This window comes from Danio rerio, chromosome 2 (assembly GCF_049306965.1).
Source record: "Danio rerio strain Tuebingen ecotype United States chromosome 2, GRCz12tu, whole genome shotgun sequence".
Taxonomy (NCBI): domain Eukaryota; kingdom Metazoa; phylum Chordata; class Actinopteri; order Cypriniformes; family Danionidae; genus Danio; species Danio rerio.
In genome coordinates this window covers 62,895,001-62,920,000 of record NC_133177.1, presented here as the reverse complement: position 1 = coordinate 62,920,000, position 25,000 = coordinate 62,895,001, and the positions used below count along the sequence as shown (strand labels likewise).

General features: G+C 39.1%; 1 protein-coding gene across 8 annotated transcripts in view; it reads right to left on the bottom strand.

Annotated features, from left to right (window-relative positions):
• LOC100334269 (receptor-type tyrosine-protein phosphatase mu) overlaps positions 1 to 25,000 on the bottom strand; it is a 340,509-nt gene that overhangs the window by 146,026 nt on the left and 169,483 nt on the right. For all 8 annotated transcript variants that reach the window (XM_073932228.1, XM_073932230.1, XM_073932232.1 and 5 more), the window contains exon 7: positions 17,184 to 17,477. In XM_073932228.1, the coding sequence (XP_073788329.1) occupies positions 17,184 to 17,477 (294 nt within the window). The remainder of the gene's footprint in view (positions 1 to 17,183; positions 17,478 to 25,000) is intronic.

Below are 25,000 nucleotides of genomic sequence, written 5' to 3'. Positions count from 1 at the left end.
TGTGTGTGCGTGAGTGAGAATGTGTGTATGCATATAGCATGTGTGAGAGAGTCTGTATGTGCAGAAGTGTGTTTGTGTATGTGTGTGCCTGTTCACATGTATAAATGTGTGCGTTTGTCTGTATAATAGTGTGTGTGTACAGTATTTGAATGAATGGTGTGTGTGTGTGTGTGTGTGTGTGTATGTGTATTCGCAGTGTTTGTGTGTGTGTGTGTTTGTGTATTTGCATGTAAAATGTGTGTGTGCACGTGTGTGTGTGTGTTAGTGTATGTGAACAGGTGTTTTTGAGTGTATGAGTGAGTGTGTGTGTGTGTGTGTGTGTACATGAGCTCATAATGCGCTGATCATTTGGGAAACATGATTTAAATGTCAGCCTGTCATGACAAAGAGCTGCTAATAGTTCTGTCCAAATGTCAGATGAAGATGATTGAATTAAGACCGGCGCGTGTGCATGTGTGTGTGTGTGTGTGTGTGTGTGTGTGTGAGTGTGTGTGTTTATTCTGTGCTACAGCAGTGGTTGTTTTTAACAGCACAGAAGCAGCACTACTCTACATTGCACTGTACACTGTGTATGAGTGCATGTATGCATACATATGTCTGTCTGTGTGTGTGTGTGTGTATGAGTTCATCTCTGTGTATGTTATTGTGTGTAAAAAATCTGTGTGTGTGTCTCATTCTGCTTCATCAAGTTGACTCAAATGTGTGTGTGTTTGTGTGAGAGAGAAAGAGTGTCTGTGAGAAAGTGTGTATGCAGGTTTTTGTGTGTGAGAAAAAGGGAGTGAGAAATAGTGTGTGTGTGTGTGTGTATGTGCGCGCGCGTGTGTGTGTGTGCTTGTGTTGATCTTGTTAAAGTGTGTTTTTATATGAGTTGATTTGTGTTTACGTGTTGATTAGTGTGTGTGTGTGTGTGTGTGTGTGTGTGTGTGTGTGATAGAGAGTTTCCTCCTCTGCTCTCCGCCAGTGTTCGCCACTGATAGTTACGCAAGTAGAGGGATTTTCCAGCTGTTTAGTGTTTAATGTGTGTGTGTGTGTGTATGTGTGTGTTTGTGTGTGTGTGTGTGTCAGTAAACAGAGAAGCTTTAGTCAGCACACATTCACATCAGTTCAGCTCTCTCTCTCACACACACACATGCACACACGCACACACGCGCAAGCACTCTATTCTGAATGTAACAGGGAGCCGGTGTAGAGAGCTGAGGACAGGTGTGATGTGCTCTGATGTTCTGATGTCAGAATCCTGGCTGCAGTGTTGTGGATGAGCTGCAACTGTCTGACTGTGTGTTTGGGAAGGCCAGTGAGGAGGGGTTACAGTAATCCACCCTGCTGCTGATAAAAGCATCAACAAGTTTCTCAGAGTCCTCACTGGAGACACAGCATCTGACTCCTGCTGTGAGTTTGTAATAAACCTATCCAATCTATCCAATCAAGATCTATTAATTATAAACATACCTAAAGCACAATGCTTCACGAATTTCATTGCAGTCGTGACACACCAAATCTGCCTTCCAGACAATGGCCAAACATAGGCCATATCACCCTGCAGCCCAAGAGCGCTCCCTCATTGAAGCTAAGCAGGGCTGAGCCTGATCAGTATCTGCATGGGAGACCACATAGGAACAATAGGTTGCTGCTGGAAGTGGTGTTAGTGAGGCCAGCAGGGGGCGCTCAACCTGCGGTCTGTGTGAGTCCTAATGCCCCAGTATAGTAAAGGGGACACTATACTCTCAGTGAGCGGCATCTTTCAGATAAGATGTAAAACCGAGGTCCTGACTGTCTGTGCTCATTAATAATATCATGGCACTTCTGGTAAAGAACAAACTCCATTTTGGCCCTTACCCACCATGGTCTCCCAATCATTCCCATCCACTGAACTGGCTCTCCACACCACCTATGTGTGGTGAAGTGCTGGTGCCATTGTCCTGTGGCTGTCGGAGCATCATCCAAATGTTTGATGTTTTAGAGCAAAATTTTCAGTTTTTGTTATTTTAGAACATAATTTTCAGTTTTTCATGTATTAGAGCGAAATTTTCAGTTTTTGACGTTTTAGAGCGTAATTTTTAGTTTGACATTTGAGAGCGTAATTTTCAGTTTTTGACATTTGAGAGTGTAATTTTCAGTTTTTGACGTTTGAGGGCGTAATTTTCAGTTTTTGACGTTTGAGAGCGTAATTTTCAGTTTTTGACGTTTTAGAGTGTAATTTTTAGCTTTTGACTTTTTAGAGCGTAATTTTCAGTTTTTGACGTTTGAGAGCATAATTTTCAGTTTTTGACGTTTGAGAGCGTAATTTTTAGCTTTTGACGTTTTAGAGCGTAATTTTCTGTTTTTGACGTTTTAGAGCGTAATTTTCTGTTTTTGACGTTTTAGAGCGTAATTTTCTGTTTTTGACGTTTGAGAGCGTAATTTTCAGTTTTTGACATTTGAGATCGTAATTTTCAGTTTTTGACTTTTTAGAGCGTAATTTTCAGTTTTTGACGTTTGAGAGCATAATTTTCAGTTTTTGACGTTTGAGAGCGTAATTTTCAGTTTTTGACGTTTTAGAGCGTAATTTTCAGTTTTTGACGTTTTAGAGCGTAATTTTCTGTTTTTGACGTTTGAGAGCATAATTTTCAGTTTTTGACGTTTGAGAGCGTAATTTTCAGTTTTTGACGTTTTAGAGCGTAATTTTTAGCTTTTGACGTTTTAGAGCATAATTTTCTGTTTTTGACGTTTGAGAGCATAATTTTCAGTTTTTGACGTTTGAGAGCGTAATTTTCAGTTTTTGACGTTTGAGAGCGTAATTTTCATTTTTGACATTTTAGAGTGTAATTTTCAGTTTTTGACGTTTGAGAGTGTAATTTTCATTTTTGACGTTTTAGAGCATAATTTTCAGTTTTTGACGTTTGAGAGCATAATTTTCTGTTTTTGACATTTGAGAGCATAATTTTCAGTTTTTGACGTTTGAGAGCATAATTTTCAGTTTTTGACATTTGAGAGCATAATTTTCAGTTTTTGACGTTTTAGAGCGTAATTTTCAGATTTTGACGTTTGAGAGCGTAATTTTCAGTTTTTGACGTTTCAGAGTGTAATTTTTAGCTTTTGATGTTTGAGAGCATAATTTTCAGTTTTTGACATTTGAGAGCATAATTTTCAGTTTTTGACGTTTTAGAGCGTAATTTTCAGATTTTGACGTTTGAGAGCGTAATTTTCAGTTTTTGACGTTTTAGAGTGTATGTTTCAGTTTTTGACGTTTCAGAGTGTAATTTTTAGCTTTTGATGTTTGAGAGCGTAATTTTCAGTTTTTGACGTTTGAGATCGTAATTTTCAGTTTTTGACGTTTTAGAGTGTAATTTTCAGTTTTTGACGTTTGAGATCGTAATTTTCAGTTTTTGATGTTTTAGAGCATAATTTTCAGTTTTTGACGTTTTAGAGTGTAATTTTTAGCTTTTGACGTTTTAGAGTGTAATTTTCAGATTTTGACGTTTGAGAGCGTAATTTTCAGTTTTTGACGTTTTAGAGTGTAATTTTCAGTTTTTGACGTTTTAGAGTGTAATTTTTAGCTTTTGACTTTTTAGAGCGTAATTTTCAGTTTTTGACGTTTGAGAGCATAATTTTCAGTTTTTGACGTTTGAGAGCGTAATTTTCTGTTTTTGACGTTTTAGAGCGTAATTTTCAGTTTTTGACGTTTTAGAGTGTAATTTTTAGCTTTTGACTTTTTAGAGCGTAATTTTCAGTTTTTGACGTTTGAGAGCATAATTTTCAGTTTTTGACGTTTGAGGGCTAATTTTTTTAGTTTTTGACGTTTTAGAGCGTAATTTTCAGTTTTTGACGTTTTAGAGTGTAATTTTTAGCTTTTGACTTTTTAGAGCGTAATTTTCAGTTTTTGACGTTTGAGAGCATAATTTTCAGTTTTTGACGTTTGAGAGCGTAATTTTCAGTTTTTGACGTTTTAGAGCGTAATTTTTAGCTTTTGACGTTTTAGAGCGTAATTTTCTGTTTTTGACGTTTTAGAGCGTAATTTTCTGTTTTTGACGTTTGAGAGCGTAATTTTCAGTTTTTGACATTTGAGATCGTAATTTTCAGTTTTTGACTTTTTAGAGCGTAATTTTCAGTTTTTGACGTTTGAGAGCATAATTTTCAGTTTTTGACGTTTGAGAGCGTAATTTTCAGTTTTTGACATTTGAGATCGTAATTTTCAGTTTTTGACGTTTTAGAGCGTAATTTTCAGTTTTTGACGTTTTAGAGCGTAATTTTCTGTTTTTGACGTTTGAGAGCATAATTTTCAGTTTTTGACGTTTGAGAGCGTAATTTTCAGTTTTTGACGTTTTAGAGCGTAATTTTTAGCTTTTGACGTTTTAGAGCGTAATTTTCTGTTTTTGACGTTTGAGAGCATAATTTTCAGTTTTTGACGTTTGAGAGCGTAATTTTCAGTTTTTGACGTTTGAGAGCGTAATTTTCATTTTTGACGTTTTAGAGCATAATTTTCAGTTTTTGACGTTTGAGAGCATAATTTTCTGTTTTTGACATTTGAGAGCATAATTTTCAGTTTTTGACGTTTGAGAGCATAATTTTCAGTTTTTGACATTTGACAGCATAATTTTCAGTTTTTGACGTTTTAGAGCGTAATTTTCAGATTTTGACGTTTGAGAGCGTAATTTTCAGTTTTTGACGTTTCAGAGTGTAATTTTTAGCTTTTGATGTTTGAGAGCATAATTTTCAGTTTTTGACATTTGAGAGCATAATTTTCAGTTTTTGACGTTTTAGAGCGTAATTTTCAGATTTTGACGTTTGAGAGCGTAATTTTCAGTTTTTGACGTTTTAGAGTGTATGTTTCAGTTTTTGACGTTTCAGAGTGTAATTTTTAGCTTTTGATGTTTGAGAGCGTAATTTTCAGTTTTTGACGTTTGAGATCGTAATTTTCAGTTTTTGACGTTTTAGAGTGTAATTTTCAGTTTTTGACGTTTGAGATCGTAATTTTCAGTTTTTGATGTTTTAGAGCATAATTTTCAGTTTTTGACGTTTTAGAGTGTAATTTTTAGCTTTTGACGTTTTAGAGTGTAATTTTCAGATTTTGACGTTTGAGAGCGTAATTTTCAGTTTTTGACGTTTTAGAGTGTAATTTTCAGTTTTTGACGTTTTAGAGTGTAATTTTTAGCTTTTGACTTTTTAGAGCGTAATTTTCAGTTTTTGACGTTTGAGAGCATAATTTTCAGTTTTTGACGTTTGAGAGCGTAATTTTCAGTTTTTGACGTTTGAGAGCATAATTTTCAGTTTTTGACGTTTTAGAGCGTAATTTTCAGTTTTTGACGTTTGAGAGCATAATTTTCAGTTTTTGACGTTTGAGAGCGTAATTTTCAGTTTTTGACGTTTTAGAGCGTAATTTTTAGCTTTTGACGTTTTAGAGCATAATTTTCTGTTTTTGACGTTTTAGAGCGTAATTTTCTGTTTTTGACGTTTGAGAGCGTAATTTTCAGTTTTTGACATTTGAGATCGTAATTTTCAGTTTTTGACTTTTTAGAGCGTAATTTTCAGTTTTTGACGTTTGAGAGCATAATTTTCAGTTTTTGACGTTTGAGAGCATAATTTTCAGTTTTTGACGTTTTAGAGCGTAATTTTCTGTTTTTGACGTTTTAGAGCGTAATTTTTAGCTTTTGACGTTTTAGAGCGTAATTTTCTGTTTTTGACGTTTGAGAGCGTAATTTTCAGTTTTTGACGTTTGAGAGCGTAATTTTAAGTTTTTGACGTTTGAGAGCGTAATTTTCATTTTTGACATTTTAGAGTGTAATTTTCAGTTTTTGACGTTTGAGAGCGTAATTTTCATTTTTGACGTTTTAGAGCATAATTTTCAGTTTTTGACGTTTGAGAGCATAATTTTCAGTTTTTGACATTTGAGAGCATAATTTTCAGTTTTTGACGTTTTAGAGCGTAATTTTCAGTTTTTGACGTTTCAGAGTGTAATTTTTAGCTTTTGATGTTTGAGAGCGTAATTTTCAGTTTTTGACGTTTCAGAGTGTAATTTTTAGCTTTTGATGTTTGAGAGCATAATTTTCAGTTTTTGACATTTGAGAGCATAATTTTCAGTTTTTGACGTTTTAGAGCGTAATTTTCAGATTTTGACGTTTGAGAGCGTAATTTTCAGTTTTTGACGTTTCAGAGTGTAATTTTTAGCTTTTGATGTTTGAGAGCATAATTTTCAGTTTTTGACATTTGAGAGCATAATTTTCAGTTTTTGACGTTTTAGAGCGTAATTTTCAGTTTTTGACGTTTTAGATTGTAATTTTCAGTTTTTGACGTTTCAGAGTGTAATTTTTAGCTTTTGATGTTTGAGAGCGTAATTTTCAGTTTTTGACGTTTGAGATCGTAATTTTCAGTTTTTGACGTTTTAGAGCGTAATTTTCAGTTTTTGACGTTTGAGATCGTAATTTTCAGTTTTTGATGTTTTAGAGCATAATTTTCAGTTTTTGACGTTTTAGAGTGTAATTTTTAGCTTTTGACGTTTTAGAGCGTAATTTTCTGTTTTTGACGTTTGAGAGTGTAATTTTCAGATTTTGACGTTTGAGAGCGTAATTTTCAGTTTTTGACGTTTTAGAGCGTAATTTTCAGATTTTGACGTTTTAGAGCGTAATTTTCAGTTTTTAACGTTTGAGAGCATAATTTTCAGTTTTTGACGTTTTAGAGTGTAATTTTTAGCTTTTGACGTTTTAGAGCGTAATTTTCTGTTTTTGACGTTTGAGAGCATAATTTTCAGTTTTTGACGTTTGAGGGCGTAATTTTCAGCTTTTGACGTTTGAGGGCGTAATTTTCAGTTTTTGTCGTCTTAGAGCGTAATTTTCAGTTTTTGACGTTTTAGAGTGTAATTTTCAGTTTTTGACGTTTCAGAGTGTAATTTTTAGCTTTTGATGTTTGAGAGCGTAATTTTCAGTTTTTGACGTTTGAGATCGTAATTTTCAGTTTTTGATGTTTTAGAGCGTAATTTTCAGTTTTTGACGTTTTAGAGTGTAATTTTTAGCTTTTGACGTTTTAGAGCGTAATTTTCTGTTTTTGGCGTTTGAGAGTGTAATTTTCAGATTTTGACGTTTGAGAGCGTAATTTTCAGTTTTTAACGTTTGAGAGCATAATTTTCAGTTTTTGACGTTTTAGAGTGTAATTTTTATCTTTTGACGTTTTAGACCGTAATTTTCTGTTTTTGACGTTTGAGAGCATAATTTTCAGTTTTTGACGTTTGAGGGCGTAATTTTCAGTTTTTGACGTTTGAGGGCGTAATTTTCAGTTTTTGACGTTTTAGAGCATAATTTTCAGTTTTTGACGTTTTAGAGTGTAATTTTCAGTTTTTGACGTTTGAGAGCATAATATTTTAGTTTTTGACGTTTAAGAGCGTAATTTGACGTTTTAGAGTGTAATTTTCAGTTTTTGACGTTTTAGAGCGTAATGTTCAGTTTTTGACGTTTGAGAGCATAATTTTCAGTTTTTGACGTTTTAGAGTGTAATTTTCAGTTTTTGACGTTTGAGAGCATAATATTTTAGTTTTTGACGTTTAAGAGCGTAATTTGACGTTTTAGAGTGTAATTTTCAGTTTTTGACGTTTTAGAGCGTAATGTTCAGTTTTTGACGTTTGAGAGCATAATTTTCAGTTTTTGACGTTTGAGATCGTAATTTTCAGTTTTTGACGTTTTAGAGCGTAATTTTCAGTTTTTGACGTTTTAGAGCGTAATTTTCAATTTTTGACGTTTGAGAGCGTAATTTTCAGTTTTTGACGTTTTAGAGTGTAATTTTCAGTTTTTGACGTTTTAGAGTGTAATTTTCAGTTTTTGACGTTTTAGAGCGTAATTTTCAATTTTTGACGTTTGAGAGCGTAATTTTCAGTTTTTGACGTTTGAGAGCGTAATTTTCAGTTTTTGACGTTTGAGAGCGTAATTTTCAGTTTTTGACGTTTTAGAGTGTAATTTTCAGTTATTGACGTTTGAGAGCATACATTTTCGTTTTTGATGTTTTAAAGCGTAATTTTCAGTTGTTATTTTAGAGCAAAAACTGAAAATTATGTTCTAAAACATCAAAAACTGAAAATTTTGTTCTATTATTTAGACATTAGCTGAAATTTACGCTAAAACATAAAAAACAAAAAATTACCTTCTAAAACGTCTAAAATGGAAAATTACAGTCTAAAACAACAAAATCAGAAAATTATACTCTAAAATGACAAAAACTGAAAATTACCAACTGACCCAGCACCAACTGACCCAGCCGAGACTCAAACCAGTGATCTTCTTGCTGTGAGGCCACAGTGCTAACCACTGAGCCGCTGTGCCGACCCTCATTAATATTAGTCAGCACAGAATATTGAGGTGTCGTTGTTTAATAGCGTGTGTTATGCGTATTGTCTGTGGCGTTTCTCTTCGTTCTTCAGTGTGTTTCAGTGGGAAGGAAACGTCTGGAGATGCTTGAATAACGCCGCCGCCGGTCACATTTCACATGTTTTCTTAAATAATGTGAGAAATGCGTGTGTGCGTGTGTGTGTCTGTGTGTGTACGTGTGTATGCAGCGATTGTCCAGGAAATCAATAGCTCTTTAAGTGGAGCTGATTCTCTGGCTGTTGTTGCCGTTTCTCCTTTGTAAAGTGCAGAAATCAATGACAGATTCACAGACATCACCGCTGAACTCTGACGATTAATGTGTGTGTGCTGGACTCACATCCACCTGCAGGATTACACACCACTCTGTCTTTTACACGTCACTTGCTCAAACACACGCGCACGCACACACACACACACACACACACACACACATTTGTACTGTCCACACATACAGACATAAACACATGCACAGACACACAAGCATAGTCACACAAATGCATGCACAAATGCATGTACACACACACACACACACACACACACACACACACACACACACACAAACACACACACACACATACATACACACACACACACACACACAAATGGATACATACACACACAAATGCACATGCGCACACACACACACACACACACACACACAAATGTATGCACACAAATAGACACAAACACACACACACACACACACACACACACACACACACACACACATGTATGCACACAAATACACACACACGCGCGCGCGCGCGCAAACACATACATCTGTCTAATAAATTCTCTACTCAAACACTACTGCATACACTGCAACAGGACACACACACACACACACACACACACACACAGACAGAATGGAGATCTGTAATAATTCTCCTCCTCCTTCATTCATCAGCGCCGGCGTGAAAACTGAATATAATAAGTGTGATCCAGAAAATGATGAAACCTCCAATCTCTGAGAGACAAAATCACACCAATCACACACACACACACACACACACACACACACACTGACCTCTGCAGCGCCACATCTGCCTCAGAGTTCTGCTCAGGTGTAATAATGAGAGTTAAAGCGCTGTAAGACTTGATTCTCTGCAGTGTGTTTCTGTCCTCTTCAGTTTCGACTATATAACGTCTGAGTCACATGCTTCTCTTTCCTCTAATTTTGAAATCATCTCACAAGTTTTACTTTATAATGTTGAATCTTTTTGATCACTACAATTTAAATGAAAATAACCAGAATAACAAAAATTAAAATTTACTACAAAACATTTGAGGAAACTGATTGCAACAAACCATGTAGGTTCAAAAACTCATCTAGATGTGTGTAACGCCCCGGGTTCACTTGAGGAAGACAGAGGCTCGCAAGATTATCAAATACGTATATTTATTACAATTACTCACGAGGAACTCACGAGCACTGGAGGGACATGAGGTGAAAACAAGCAACAAACGAGACATCGTGAACAATACCGGACGAGGAATGACCGACACACAGAGACTATAAACATACAGAGGAGGATGAACTGATTACATACAGGAGTGAGGCACAGGTGAAGGTGATTAACATTAGCACATGGCGGGAACTGAGGAGGAGCACATGGGGAGGTCACATGATGAAAACAGAACACACATGGAGGACTGGGTGTGACAATATGAGTGCTGTGAACTTAATCTATTTGATTAAATGAAGCAATCTGAGTACTGTAAAACTCAATAAATGAAGAGAACTCAAACCAACTGAGTACTGTAAAACCCAATAAGTTAAGGCAACTCAAACCGTGTGAGGAAACCGACAACTACAAACATTTGAGTTTAACTAATCTGTATGAGTACTGTGAACTTACTCCATTTAAGTTGAGATAATGAGGTATTTAATTAACTCAACAACTTCAACACTGTCATGGTTCTGTCTTATGTTTATTTCATTCTTACTTAGTGACAGAACTTTGTTTTTCATGTTACATGTATTTTGATGCCTGTCTGTTTTTCTGTCCAGTTTGGTTTTATTTTGTTTTACTTAAAATGACTATTTACCCTACCATGGGTTTGTTGTTTTTTCCAGCCCTGTTGGCTGTTATCTGGGCTCTGTGTCCAGTTTTTTTGTTTCTTAATTAATAAAGTTTATTTTTATTGCTGATCTGGGTTCTGTCCACATCTGTGACACACTGAGTTCAAAACTCTCTCAAATGAGTAGAGCTAACTTTCAGTCCGTTTTTAGTTCATCACACTCATTTCATTTGATTGACTGTTGAGTTTTACAGTGCACACTTATAAAAGTAATGACTGCTGTTTGTTCAAAATACTTATTTAAATGAATTTAAACAACTCAATTCTTCAGTTCTTTGGGGGAGACAACTTAATTATTTTATGTTTAATCCACTTAAATTTATAAAAACTAATAATCTGACATAATTCCTTCATGCTGTCGAAATATAAATTGTGTGGAACTCAGCATTTTTTACAGTGCACTCTATATATATATATATATATATATGTTTTTACTTGTTCAAACTCCTTTACTAATCTGGGGTCACCACAGCGGAATGAACCGCCAACTTATCCAGCAAGTTTTTACGTAGCAGATGCCCTTCCAGCTGCAACCCATCTCTGGGAAACATCCACACACACACATTCACACACTACGGACAATTTAGCCTACTCAGTTCCCCTATAGCGCATGTGTTTGGACTGTGGGGGAAACCGGAGCACCCGGAGGAAACCCACGCAAACGCAGGGAGAACATGCAAACTCCACACAGAAATGCTAACTGAGCCGAGGCTTGAACCATCGACCCAGTGACCTTCTTGCTGTGAAGCGTCAGCACTACCTACTGCGCCACTGCACTGCACACTTTTTTACAGTGTCTATGAATAAGGTCAACACTGAGGAATGAACTGTAAAACGGTAATAGTGAAAAGTTATAAATGCAACGGTGTTTTTCTGTCATGATTTTGTTTTATTTTCTCCAGTGGCGTAGTAAAAAATGTGGAGGCCCCCCTGCAGGGATCACTGACGGGGCCCCCTGGTGATGTGGGAGATGGGACAACACGGGGAAGTGATCACAAATTGAGGAGCGGGGAAGGGAGGCGGGGTGGAGCAACAACGCTGGGAAGGCTTTACAAACTGAGAAGTGATCAGAAACCGAAAGCGGCGAGAGCGTCAAAGTAGCCAGGAGTTCAGAGAACACAGACCTGTGAACTTTGGTTTCGACCACAGTTGTTCCCAAGGGTTTGATGATTGCGGTTGCCGGATTTTCAATTATTTAAAATCGCGATGAGGTGGGGCCCCCCCGCGGTGCATGCCATGTTTGCCCGTCCGCTACGCCAGCGGTTCCCAAACTTTTCAGGCCGCGACCCCCAAAATGTCAATGCCAGTGAGTCGCGACCCCCAATATACTCTGAGGTGGTTATAAATACAGAAACCTTGCATGCAATGGAGCACACACACCAATGGACCCAAGTCTATCTTCTTTTAATTTTTTTAATGTATGAGAGCTGTAAATGGGCCACAAAGTTTAACCAGGTGTTATGAAATCTGCTGCATCTGACACTATTGCTGTGTCTTTAATACGTTGCAATCCAATAGAAGTAGTAACTATAAGCTACTAAAGTAACTTTATATGGTATAAACAACTATTTTTTCTCTTCAGTAGGTTATGAATGAAATATGGTCATTCTTATGGTTTATTAAAAATAATTAGATTTTTGAAAATCACCAGGCAACCCCCCTATATTGTCCCGCAACCCCTCGGGGGGTTCCTACCCCCACTTTGAGAACCATTGCGCTACGCCACTGATTTTCTAAAGAAACATGAGTTTATGTTACGCAATCTTTTTTTATGTTTGTGGTCAGCTCAATGTGTAAAAATTAATAAATAAAACTTCAAATAACAACACTTTAACACTAAATAGTCAAAAAAATCAGATGCAAATATGCAACTGTGTAAAGGCAAATTTACTTCATGCAATTACAAATTTATTTCATTATTTAGAATGTTTTCTAACGGTGAAAAAACGATGAAAATTGAGAGACGTTTATAACCGCATTATAGTGTGTATATTTCACAGTTGAGACTTATGAAGAAGTTAATATTGTGTTTGTTCTCTCTCAGCTTTCAGATCATCAGATGTGTGTTTGTGATACTTTTAGAGGAAGCAAACGCTGATTTCTGACTAGTTTTCTCCTTGTTTCTCCAGCAGGAATCATCTGACGCCACATACATTATGCCTGACGGATACGGAGCCGGTAAAGTGCTGAAGCAGATTTATCTCCTATTTATTTAATTTCTCCTGCAGCTTTAAAATCAAGCGTAAAGCACAAGCAGACAAACAGGCAGGAGTGAATTTATCTTCATTAGCGCTGAAGCTCATCTGCTGCCGTTTCAGATGATGAACGACAGGAATGATGGAGAGACAGACGAGAGAGAGAGAGAGAGAAATAACACAGAGAAATAAATATATAAATATATAAAGAAAGAAAAATATTAAAATGAAGAATCAAAAAAATAACTAAATAAAATAATAACTAAGTTCTGAATGACACGAGTGATGGAGAGACAGAAGAGAGAGAGGGGGGGGAGTAATGAGGTTGCCACAGCGGAATGAACCTCCAACTTATCCAGTATATGTCTTACGCAGCGAATGCACTTTCAGCTGCAACCCATCACTGGGAAAAAATAATAAAGAAATAAGAATGAATAAGAAAAGCGAGAAGAAAACTGAAAACTAATAAAGAAAACAGAAGAGGAAGAACAAAATAATCCAAGAGAAAGCATTGAAGACAATGAGAAGAAAACAGAAAAGAGCATTCGAGAGATAAAAAACAAAACAATTGGAAATAAAGCAGAATGAAGGAGGAAAGAGAATAAAACACTTGCTCCATCCTGACGCCTGAGCAGGTTTATCATCAGAGAGGCATTTAATGATAATTCTCTACTAATAATCCCGGCGATGGCAGAGGAGAATGTCAAATCAAGTGAGTTTAGTGGAGCTGACGACATCTGAAGAACAGACGAGTTTAATGTAGTTAAAGAGAGAAAAACATCTGCTTTACGAGAGCCAGAAACCCATGTTAAACAAACACAAGAACATCCTTGAGCTTCACACAATGAGCAAACACTTCCAGCACGACCTCCACAAACCTCAGCCTTTATTACAGCTCTTCAGACGAGTCTTTGTGCCGCGAACGCAACAATGGAGATAAGCCTGCATTCCTCGCCCACAATAATTCACTTTCAAGGGTAAAACTGGGCTGCGTTTCTGCTCCTTTGTTGCTGGACTTCCATTAACAGAACAAAGAGTGAAAGAAAAACTCACGAAAACACAATCTGGAGCTGCTGGAACACACGAGTGAAGAACCACTGACGGCTGAACATCACAGCAGAGCAGATAAAGACCACACGGACGCGGGCATCAGGCTAACAGGCCTCAGAATCTATCACACCACAAGTGTGTGTGTGTGGATGGGGAACACATCACTGACCACCATAGCAAACACTTAAACTTAACAAACACCCTAAAACTGGGAATGGAACATTCGGAAACTTTACGGAGGTCCTAAAAACAAATGGAACATTTCGAGACATGATGGGGGTCCTATGAGCAAATGGAACGTTCTGAGACATGATGGGGGTCCTGTGAGCAAATGCACCATTCTAAGACATGATGGGGGTCCTATGAGCAAATGGAACATTCCGAGACATGATGGGGGTCCTATGAGCAAATGGAACGTTCTGAGACATGATGGGGGTCCTGTGAGCAAATGCACCATTCTAAGACATGATGGGGTCCTGTGAGCAATTGGAACATTCTGAGACATGATGGGGGTCCTGTGAGCAAATGCACCATTCTAAGACATGATGGGGTCCTGTGAGCAATTGGAACATTCTGAGACATGATGGGGGTCCTGTGAGCAAATGGAACATTCTGAGACATGATGGGGGTCCTGTGAGCAAATGGAACATTCTGAGACATGATGGGGGTCCTGTGAGCAAATGGAACGTTATGGACATGATGGGGGTCCTGTGAGCAAATGGAACATTCTGAGACATGATGGGGGTCCTATGAGCAAATGGAATGTTCTGAAACATGATGGGGGTCCTGTGAGCAAATGGAACATTCTGAGACATGATGGGGTCCTGTGAGCAAATGGAACGTTATGGACATGATGGGGGTCCTGTGAGCAAATGGAATGTTCTGAAACATGATGGGGGTCCTGTGAGCAAATGGAACATTCTGAGACATGATGGGGGTCCTGTGAGCAAATGGAATGTTCTGAAACATGATGGGGGTCCTGTGAGCAAATGGAACATTCTGAGACATGATGGGGGTCCTGTGAGCAAATGGAACGTTCTGAGACATGATGGGGGTCCTGTGAGCAAATGGAACGTTCTGAGACATGATGGGGGTCCTGTGAGCAAATGGAACATTCTGAGACATGATGGGGGTCCTGTAAGCAAATGGAACATTCTGAGACATGATGGGGGTCTTGTGAGCAAATGGAACATTTTGAGACATGATGGGGGTCCTGTGAGCAAATGAAACGTTCTGAAACTTGATGGGGGTCCTGTGAGCAAATGGAACATTCTGAGACATGATGGGGTCCTGTGAGCAAATGGAACATTCTGAGACATGATGGGGTCCTGTGAGCAATTGGAACATTCTGAGACATGATGGGGGTCCTGTGAGCAAATGGAACGTTATGGACATGATGGGGGTCCTGTGAGCAAATGGAACATTCTGAGACATGATGGGGGTCCTGTGAGCAAATGGAACATTCTGAGACATGATGGGGGTCCTATGAGCAAATGGAACATTCTGAGACATGATGGGGGTCCTGTGAGCAAATGGAACGTTATGGACATGATGGGGGTCCTGTGAGCAAATGGAACATTCTGAGACATGATGGGGGTCCTGTGAGCAAATGGAACATTCTGAGACATGATGGGGGTCCTATGAGCAAATGGAACATTCTGAGACATGATGGGGGTCCTGTGAGCAAATGGAACATTCTGAGACATGATGAGCATCCTATGAGTAAATTGAATATTCTAAAACATGATGGGGGTCCTTTGAACAAATTGAACATTCTGATACATTGTGGGGGTCCTATGAGCAACTGGAACATTCTGAGACATGATGGGGGTCCTGTGAGCAAATGGAACATTCTGAAACATGATGGGGGTCCTGTGAGCAAATGGAACATTCTGAGACATGACGGAGGTCCTACAACAAATGGAATGTACCAAAACATGCTGAAGGTCATATTAACAATTGATCACACTGAAACAGTAAATACGGAGCTTTTTATCTGTTACAGCGCCACCTACGTGCTGATGTCTATAAGCCCTGTATTTATTGAACTTATGAATGTCATAGCTTTGTTAATTAATATTAGGCATTCTGGTGTATTTGGCCACATTCATGATTTAAACACATTGTTGCGGTCCACGTGCAAACGTTCATATATTAAGGTAATTACAGTGGTCGAGGGCCATTTACTGCTGAGTATGACACTTCTAAACAAACAGCATTTCTGCATAATTTTCTGTTTTAAATATACTGAGTTACACAAGGAAAACTGCAATAATAAACTGCTCGACACCAGAACAGCACTGACACACACACACGCGCCTGTGTGAAGGCCAGAGACACACACTCATCCATCGCCATCAGCTCTGCAGAAATGAGAAACTCTGAGACCTTCAGCAGGAGGTCAGAACCCGAATACAACCCAGAAACAGCCTGCAGTTGACAACACACACACACACACACACACACACACACACACACACACACACACACACACACACACACACACACATACACATACACACGCACACACACACACACACATACACATACACACACACATTCTTTTTCTATGCCTGTCAGGTACAAGAGGACAATCTCCACACATACACACACTCAGAAACAGGAGGTGGAGCTTCACACACACACACACACACACACACTCATACACACAGAGAGCGAGCTCTAGGCTGCATCTCCAGTATCTCCACTGAACTCAACATCACCTGCAGACCTCAGAAACACCACACACATCAGCAGAGATGAAGAACAGAACAATAAATAGAGCCCGGCTGAAGACATCTGCACAGCAATCAATAACACGACAAATCAATGATACACCTCCAATCAAACACACGTCATGAAAGTTACAGCACAAACATCATATCATGTGTGTATCAGTGCAGTGACTGACTCGCTTTCAGTGGGGCTACATGCAAGAATTCACACTTATTTTTGATTATAATTATTGTACTCGAGTATGTCATTAAATAATCTTTAATCCCCCTCTCTCGTCTAACTCTAGCACTTAATTCTCTGAGCACTAACAGTTCCCGCGCATGATTAGCACTTCTCGTGTTTACGGCCTCTTATTGGTGAAAAGCATCTGCTAAATGACTACATCTAAATGTACATTTGCCGGCCACTTTATTAGGTACACCTGGCCAACTGCACGTTAATGCAAGAAAGGGGATTTAAGTGACTTTGAACGTGGCATGGTTGTTGCTGCCAGACGTCTGCTCAGAGTATTTCAGAAACTGCTGATCTACTGGGATTTTCACGCACAACCATCTCTAGGGTTTACAGAGAATGCTCCGACAAAGAGGAAATATCCAGTGAGCGGCATTTCTGTGGGCGCAAATGCCTTGTTGATGGTCAGAGGAGAATGGCCAGACTGGTTCCAGCTGATAGAAAGACAACAGTAACTCAAATAAGCACTCGCTACAACCGAGAAAACAGCCCCCAGCATAACCAAATTGGAGTCAATCTGAACAATACACAAGGGTTAATTATGTAATGGTGCTCGGTGTACCTGCGCATTTGGTGCGTGCTCTGAGGGGTGGCCCCGGGGCCCCGGTTCCTCCGTCCAGGGGCCGTGTGAGCAGCACACTGATCTCGTACTCGGTGTCGGGCTCCAGGTGTCCGATCTTGTGGGACGTTTTGTCGACGGGCTGCAGGTCATACATGGTGCCGCTGACGGTGCGGTACTCCACCTCCCGGCTCACGATCGGCCCGTCCCCGTTGATGGAGTTCGCGTTCAGCTGGATCCACAGATACGTGGCCCCGACCGCCATCAGCTGAGGTGGAGCGATGGGGACCGGCGGCTCTGAGGACACACACACACACACATTTGATTCATTTAATAAGAGCTCATTGTGTTTCACAGAACAAGCAATGTGCAGATAAACACAACCGCTCAATGTGTTTGTATGAGCAATGACGGCACAACACTACCATAATAATCCTTGTGGGGACATTTGTATGTGTATGTGTGTTACATTATTTAGTTTTTTTCCACAATCGTGCAAGATCTTATGAAAGGCATTGTGCAGGAATGACAAAAAATACATTAAAGAAATTTATAAATTTAAAGAAAATGGAAGTAAAGTAAATTTTGACCTTCTGGGGACATTTTTGTAAATGTGAATGTGTGTGTGTGTCTGTGTGTGTGTGTGTGTGTGTGTGTGTGTGTAGTATTCAGCTGGATCACAGAAATGTGGCTCGACTGCCATCAGCTAAGAAATACAAGGTGTACATAAACACACACACACACAGTCAAACACACACTCTCAAAATATGTGTGTGTAACTTGTAGGAAACAAATATCCCCATATATATATAAGTATAGCAATGTCAGTTAATTAAGACCTTTTGGGGACATTTGTGTGTGTGTGTGTGTGTGTGTGTGTGTGTGTGTGTGTGTGTGTGTTCGTGTATGTATTACATTATGTAGAGCATCCCTGTGACTATTGTCCCCATAAGTATAGAAATGTCAGTTAATTTTGACCTTGTGGGGATATTAGTGTGTGTGTGTGTGTGTGTGTGTGTGTGTATGCATTACATTATGTACAGCATCCTTGTGATTATTGTCCCCATAAGCATAGTAATGTTAGTTAATTTTGACCTTGTGGGGACATTAGTGTGTGTGTGTGTGTGTGTGTGTGTGTGCATTACATTGTTTAGAGCATCCCTGTGACTACTGTCCCCATAAGTATAGCAATGTCAGCTAATTTTGACCTTGTGGGGACATTAATGTGTGTGTGTGTGTGTGTGTGTGTGTGTGTGTGTGTGTGTGTGTGTGTGCGCATTACATTATGTAGAGCATCCCTGTGATTATTGTCCCCATAAGCATAGTAATGTCAGTTCATTTTGAACTTGTGGGGACATTAGTGTGTGTGTGTGTGTCTGCTGATAAATAGAAGTGTTTTGTGTGTGTGTGTGTGTGTGTGTGTTTGTGTGTGTGTGTGCATTAAACTATGTAGAGCATCCCTGTGACTATTGTCCCCATTAGTATAGCAATGCCAGTTAATTTTGACCTTTTGGGTGTGTGTATGTGTGTGTGTATGTGTGTGTGTGTGTTATATTATGTAGAGCATCCCTGTGACAATTGTCCCCATAAGTATAGCAATGTCAGTTAATTTTGACCTTTTGGGGACATCAGTGTGTGTGTGCATGCAAAAAATTATTACTATTATTTTCTAATGAATTGTTTTGAAAGTGTATCAGCTCTTGGGTCAGGCTCTCATGTTTCTGTTCAGCTCACTCACTCTGGCAATGACACAAGCCTCTGCTGTCATTAAAGTAAAACACTTCTCAAAACACACACACACGGTAAATAACTGACGGAGAATGAAACTCTCTGCTGATCAATAGAAGTGTGTGTGTGTGTGTGTGTGTGTGTGTGTGTGTGTGTGTGTGTAATAAAAGCAGGTTTATGGTGTGTGAGTTGCAGAGTGTGTATTGATGAAGTTATAAACACTGATCAGATCTCCAGAGTGTGTGCCTGCGGCGACACCAGGCTGAAAGCACTCACCGCAGGACACACACACACACACACACAAAAACACCCCCCCACACACACACACTGTCATAATATTAATGATAATTAATAATATGTCAACAATCATATTTACTGCAGAGCCTGGGGAATCAATCAGAGCAGAAAAACACCAGCTCATGAAGAAACACAACGCATCTGTGCATGTGAGTGTGTGTGTGTGTGTGTGCAGATGGTCGTCCCACCATGACCCATAATCCTCCACGGTTCACCTGCTAAAGAAAGAGGAACCTCAGAGGAACTGCTTAATCCTGACGCCACAACAGAAGACGAAGATCTGTGCATCTGTGTTTGCTTGTGAGCGTACAGTGTGTGAATCTGTTTGCGCTTTGTGCATGCTTGTGTGTGTGTGTGTGTGTGTGTGTGTGTGTGTGTGTGTGTGTGTGTGTGTGTGTGTGTGTGTGTGTGTGTGTGTGTGTGTGTGTGTGTGTGTGTGTGTGTCATGGAGAGACATTATCAACAACAGTTTTTTAGGGTTCCTGCAGGTTTCACCAAGTTACATTTAAGACTTTCCAAGTCATTTCTAAGAGCATTATGAAGTCACTTGTTGACTTATACAGGGAGAAACAAATGATTTGGGTTTTCCAATATCCCAGTTGAAAAAGATTTTCACTTGCCTCATCAAAAAAAAAAAAAAATGATTGTAATAATACATTTAATAATACGGCAATAATAATTATCATTTAATAATAAAAATATAGGTCAGGTCAGTATCCTCAGCGGTAAATACATGGATAACCTTTAAACAAATGTTACTGTGAGGAAAATAATTAAGCCGTGACGGTAAATAGAGTTACACACTCAGTTTTAGAAGATGAACGTTGGGGTGGCACGGTGGCGCAGTGGGTAGCACAATCGCCTCACAGTAAGAAGGTCTCTGGTTCGAGTCCCGTTGGTGTTTCAGTGTGGAGTTTGCATGTTCTCCCAATGTTGGCATGGGTTTCCTCCGGGTGCTCCGGTTTCCCCCACAGTCCAAACACATGCGCTATAGGGGAACTGATCAACTTCATTGTCTGTAGTGTATGAGTGTGTGTGTGTGTGTGTGAATGAGTGTGCATGGGTGTTTCCCAGTACTGGGTTGCAGCTGGAAGGGCATCCAGTAGAAACATATACTGTAATAGTTGGCGGTTCATTCCTCTGTGGCGATCCTTGATTAATAAAGGGACTAAGCTGAAGGAAAATGAAGGAATGATTAAAAGTAGACTGTATATTGAGATTGGGATAGTGGGGGATTGTATGGGTGTTGGCCAGATTGGGTAGCTAAATATGAACAAGGGAAAATAAAGACCTGTCAAGGATGATTTAAGACCAACAACACAATATTTCAGCAGATTTAAGACTTTTTAAGGCCTAAAATGTAGTTGCTGAGGTTGAAGACATTGAGACTCTTTAAGGCCCGTGTAGTATTGGAAACTGTTTTAGTTTTTGATTGTCTGATATGTATCAAGGTTAATGCTGCTAAATCAAATATGACAAGAACAAAAGTTGAAAAATGTGCAATAAAACGTTCCATAAACAAATCACTGTAGGAATGAAAATGATCAAATGCATTTGTTTATGTATTTTTCAACAAAGAAGGCTCACACAAACTCCGATGGCAGATTCTGATGAGATCAGGGCCTGGTGTGTGGACTTTGGGGGTTTTACAATGTGGTCACTTGTTGATTGGTCAGTTTATATGTCTCAGTATTTGTGCTTGACATGGTTAAGAAAGAGAGCTGGGAAACTTTGTCTTTTTTCCAGGGGCCTCATTATTAAGAGTCGACCATGTAAAAACAGCAATTTTTGATTACCTTAAAGGACCACCGAGTCACAAAATGTGGAGGTTTTTCTTTCCGTTCGCCATGCGGTATCAAATTCCATTAAAACCGAAGTCGAAAGTTAAAAATGAAACACCTGGGGCCTCATGCATCAACGCTGCGTGCGCACATAAACTTTGCGTATGCCAGGTTTCACGTTCACGTTTGGATTTAATAACAATGAAATGAACGTGGGAATGTGCGCAGGTCCACGCCAACTTCATGTGTGGTGTATGCTTATTTTTTGTGCGTGTCTGTTTTATTTCCATTGGCAACTCAATTTCCAATTTCCAATTTCCAAGACAATTGTGTTAAATTCCACAATACAAAGTGTCTGAGTCGTGTAATGGCAGCTGTATGAGACGGGTTCATCCACATGTCTAGCACAGGGCACCAAATTAACCTTTTTGCTTGGTAGCACCGGTGCTCCTAACTTTAAAAAGTTAGGCGCATTAGCCAAAATTTAGTCGCACCCACCAATTATGAGCACCGTTACTACAAGTTTTATACAAACATATTTATTGTATTTGAAATCAACACTAATCAAACTAACAAGCAAAAAAATAAAAAATAATAATAAAAATAATATATATATATGCAAGCGTGAGGAAAATATGTCTCAACGAAATCCCATTATCACAAGAAAATACATTTTATAACATAACTGAGTGCCCAAAGCACGGAGCGCTCACCGGCCCTGCACACACTGCTTAAAATCTGTTAACGGTATAACTGTGCTGTTCTCACGGGTGCTGTCTGATATTGCACTGATGCTTTTGACATATACTGTACCTTATTATATGCATACATGTTAATAGCAATACCGGTCTTTTCATGAGTAGCGATATTAGTTTACTCAGTGTAAGCCCGTTTGCGATGGTGTACGTGGTGTTTAATTTGACATATATCCGACACTAGCAAGGCGGACAGCATCTGGCGATTATATGAAGGATTAAACAGAAGCTCTCGTGCTGGATGTGGCAAACAGTTATCTGAAAACTCCATCCCACAGACTTTACATAGCGCACTTGAAGCCAACAGAAGTCTTTTATCCACTCTTGGAAAAGTGTAGATGGTGGATTAACATTCAGCACATGATCACTAGTAAGATGTGTCATTATTTGTAACTTTAGATGTCATGGTTTCTAAAACTAAATCTGTCAGTGTTGTCTTCATTCTCATCTTCAGCGCTTCACAGTTTTTCGCGGTAGCAGCTCTCTCTGTCATCCCAAGCCAGAAGGCGCTGAGTGATTGACAGCTGATATTAACCAATCATTCGCGTTCAGTGCTAGAGCAGTGGTGGGCCAATAAGAAGAGCGCGAAGGCGGGGCAAGCAGTACGGACCAGGCTTTGTTTACTGCAGCAAGTTGACATGACAACTGTTTTAAACCATTCCTGAGCGCTGCGTTTCGTGTTTTAAGTTCAGACAAACAGCTTAGAGATGCATTCTGCGTGAATGTCTCCCGAATCCGCCCATGTGGTGAACATTTTGCTGTAAAAACTGGTCGCACACAACAATTTTGAGCACTCGCAGAAATGCTCCCAAATATATTTTAAGGTCGCATAGATGAAATTTCGGGCGAATATGCCACCAAAATGGTCGCAATTTTGAGCCCTGCTAGCAGGTATATAAGGTTTCCATATCATGCAGTTGACCAGCCAAACATTGAAGCGCAACTTGCAGCGGTTGCCGGCTTTCCCAATGTAAATCTACTGCACACACATTGCTATAAAGGCGCCATCTGAAGATGAATTTGCATACGTGAATCAGAAACATTTCATTCAATAAATGTGCAAATAAAATGTGATGCTCAAATGCACTTAACATAACACACACACTTATTAATGATTTTACTTGTCTTCCTCGTGATGAAGAGAAGGCAAAATCTGATTTGTAATGGGGGAAAGAAGAAGACTGAGTTCTTCAGATGCTGAATTTGAACCAGGTTTATGATCGCTGGTGTCTAAACATGTTGCCATGCGCTTTACGAGCTGCGCCACTCACCCTGCTGATACGCACTCTCTTTACTTATTTTATCTCTGTTAATCAAACGGAAACCTACAAAATTTTACACCTTTACATGGGACCATTTCTTTTTTAATTCCTTCACAGTGCGATGTTCAGAGCCCACTGCGTTAACCGTGTCAGCTATTTTTTTTCTTTTGATATTAATTCTGCAGGAAAAACTTGCAAATAACACCGGTCTACCTCTGATAGCAGCACCTCCAAATCACATTCTGTGAAGTTTCTCTTCTTGCTTGCTTTTGCCGTTGCTTTTTCATTGGGTTTGGCCAAAGCACAGTCATTACCATATTCATACAGGGGTGGAGGCAGGGAGGGGTTTTGCGCTCGTGCACGTGCGCTCAGTTTCAAGTCAATTCGGATGTACAAAGAGAATATGTGTGGGATTCAGCGTACGCAGTGTTTCATACATCTGATTAATTTACTGCATACGCATATTTACAGCTTTGTCCGTACGTAATGTTTTAGTATGAATTCAATGCAAGTCTTCGTACACAAGGTCCCTGGGCTGTTCTTTTTCCTGCTCTGCTTCTCTCCTCCTCTGGATCTTCTCTGCCTCTTTGAGGCCTATTCACTCTCCTTGTCTCTCACTCCGCCTGTCTCTCCTTCTACTTCTGCTAACTTTATTTTATTTTCAGCTGGGTACAATCATCATGTTTTTATCATGTCATGTTTTATCATTTTATGCAGTTATTTGTAATTAATTGAGTTTTATTGTCATTAAATCATCTCATTATCAAGTATTTGTGAATTACTATTGATTTAATATCAACACCTAACAGTTAAACTCTGCTGCTATTTGGGGAATTCCGCCTGGATTTTGCCTACCCAAATTTAAAAGCTTCCCAAATCCACATGCAGAGGTGTAAATGCAAATATGTGGCATTATGTTAAAGAAAACCCTTTGATTTTTCATAAAACACTACTGAAAGTGTTTAAAATATCTGTATCTGTTGTCTGTGTTATAATAAACACCTATAAAGAGGCGCTTTTTGTATTTGTTTTATAAACTCAGATTTGAAAGTGTCAGTTTCAGGTTGTGTGTGCTCTCGCGTGCTGTAATTAATGTTGGTGGTTCCTGCACATGTCTGTAATCACAGGGAAACAAAACTAATGTCTCCACCATAATCTATGCAGAAGTTATCGTATTCCAGCTGATGAGAGGTGCTGTACAAGCCACAGGAGCGATCATTGCTTTCATATTTCACTATTCTTTTGTTTGATCAAACATAATTCACTGTGTTTGGAGCACATCAGACATATAAAAGCATTACTTATGCAGATCAGCTCAAAAACAGAGGAGAATGGCCCTGAAGCGCACAGCATAAGGTGAGAGATGAGCTGTCTGTGCTATCTGGGGCTGCTTATTGATCATAAATGTATTGTGTCCACTTCTGCACCATGGAAACACCACGATTCATTCAGCAACTGTTTGATATGTGAATATAATTCAGTAAAATGAATGCTAGAACTGTATGAGCACCGGCAACAGCTTTCATTTCAGCTATAACTTGTACATGTGTCATAGGAAAAATATGAAGATGAACCAATGTTCAACACCCAGCTCGGGGATCCAAAATACTGTGTGTTTAGGTGTAAATAACTTTTGTACAGTAGAGTAAAAACCAAAGTGATGCAGATGTGCACAACATATAGATTCTACACTTTCAAATGACACCACTTACGGGGGTCTGGTGCAATGCTGGCCCTTTAAATCTGAAAGCGAAAGTAGATGACGTCACGGGCCCGGTACCAGGTCCGCACAGTTTAACTGGTTAATTGCAATACAATACAATCACTTAATATCAGCGCTCTCCCACATGTTTAGCTATTAATACTGCCCTTATATCCGCTTTGGGTATGAGATTAGACCAGAAATGTTCAGTTTTTTACCATCATGCTGATCACTTTTTAGTCGCTCGGCAGAACTACATAATAAATCAACAACATAATAAATCAGCAATAAAAAC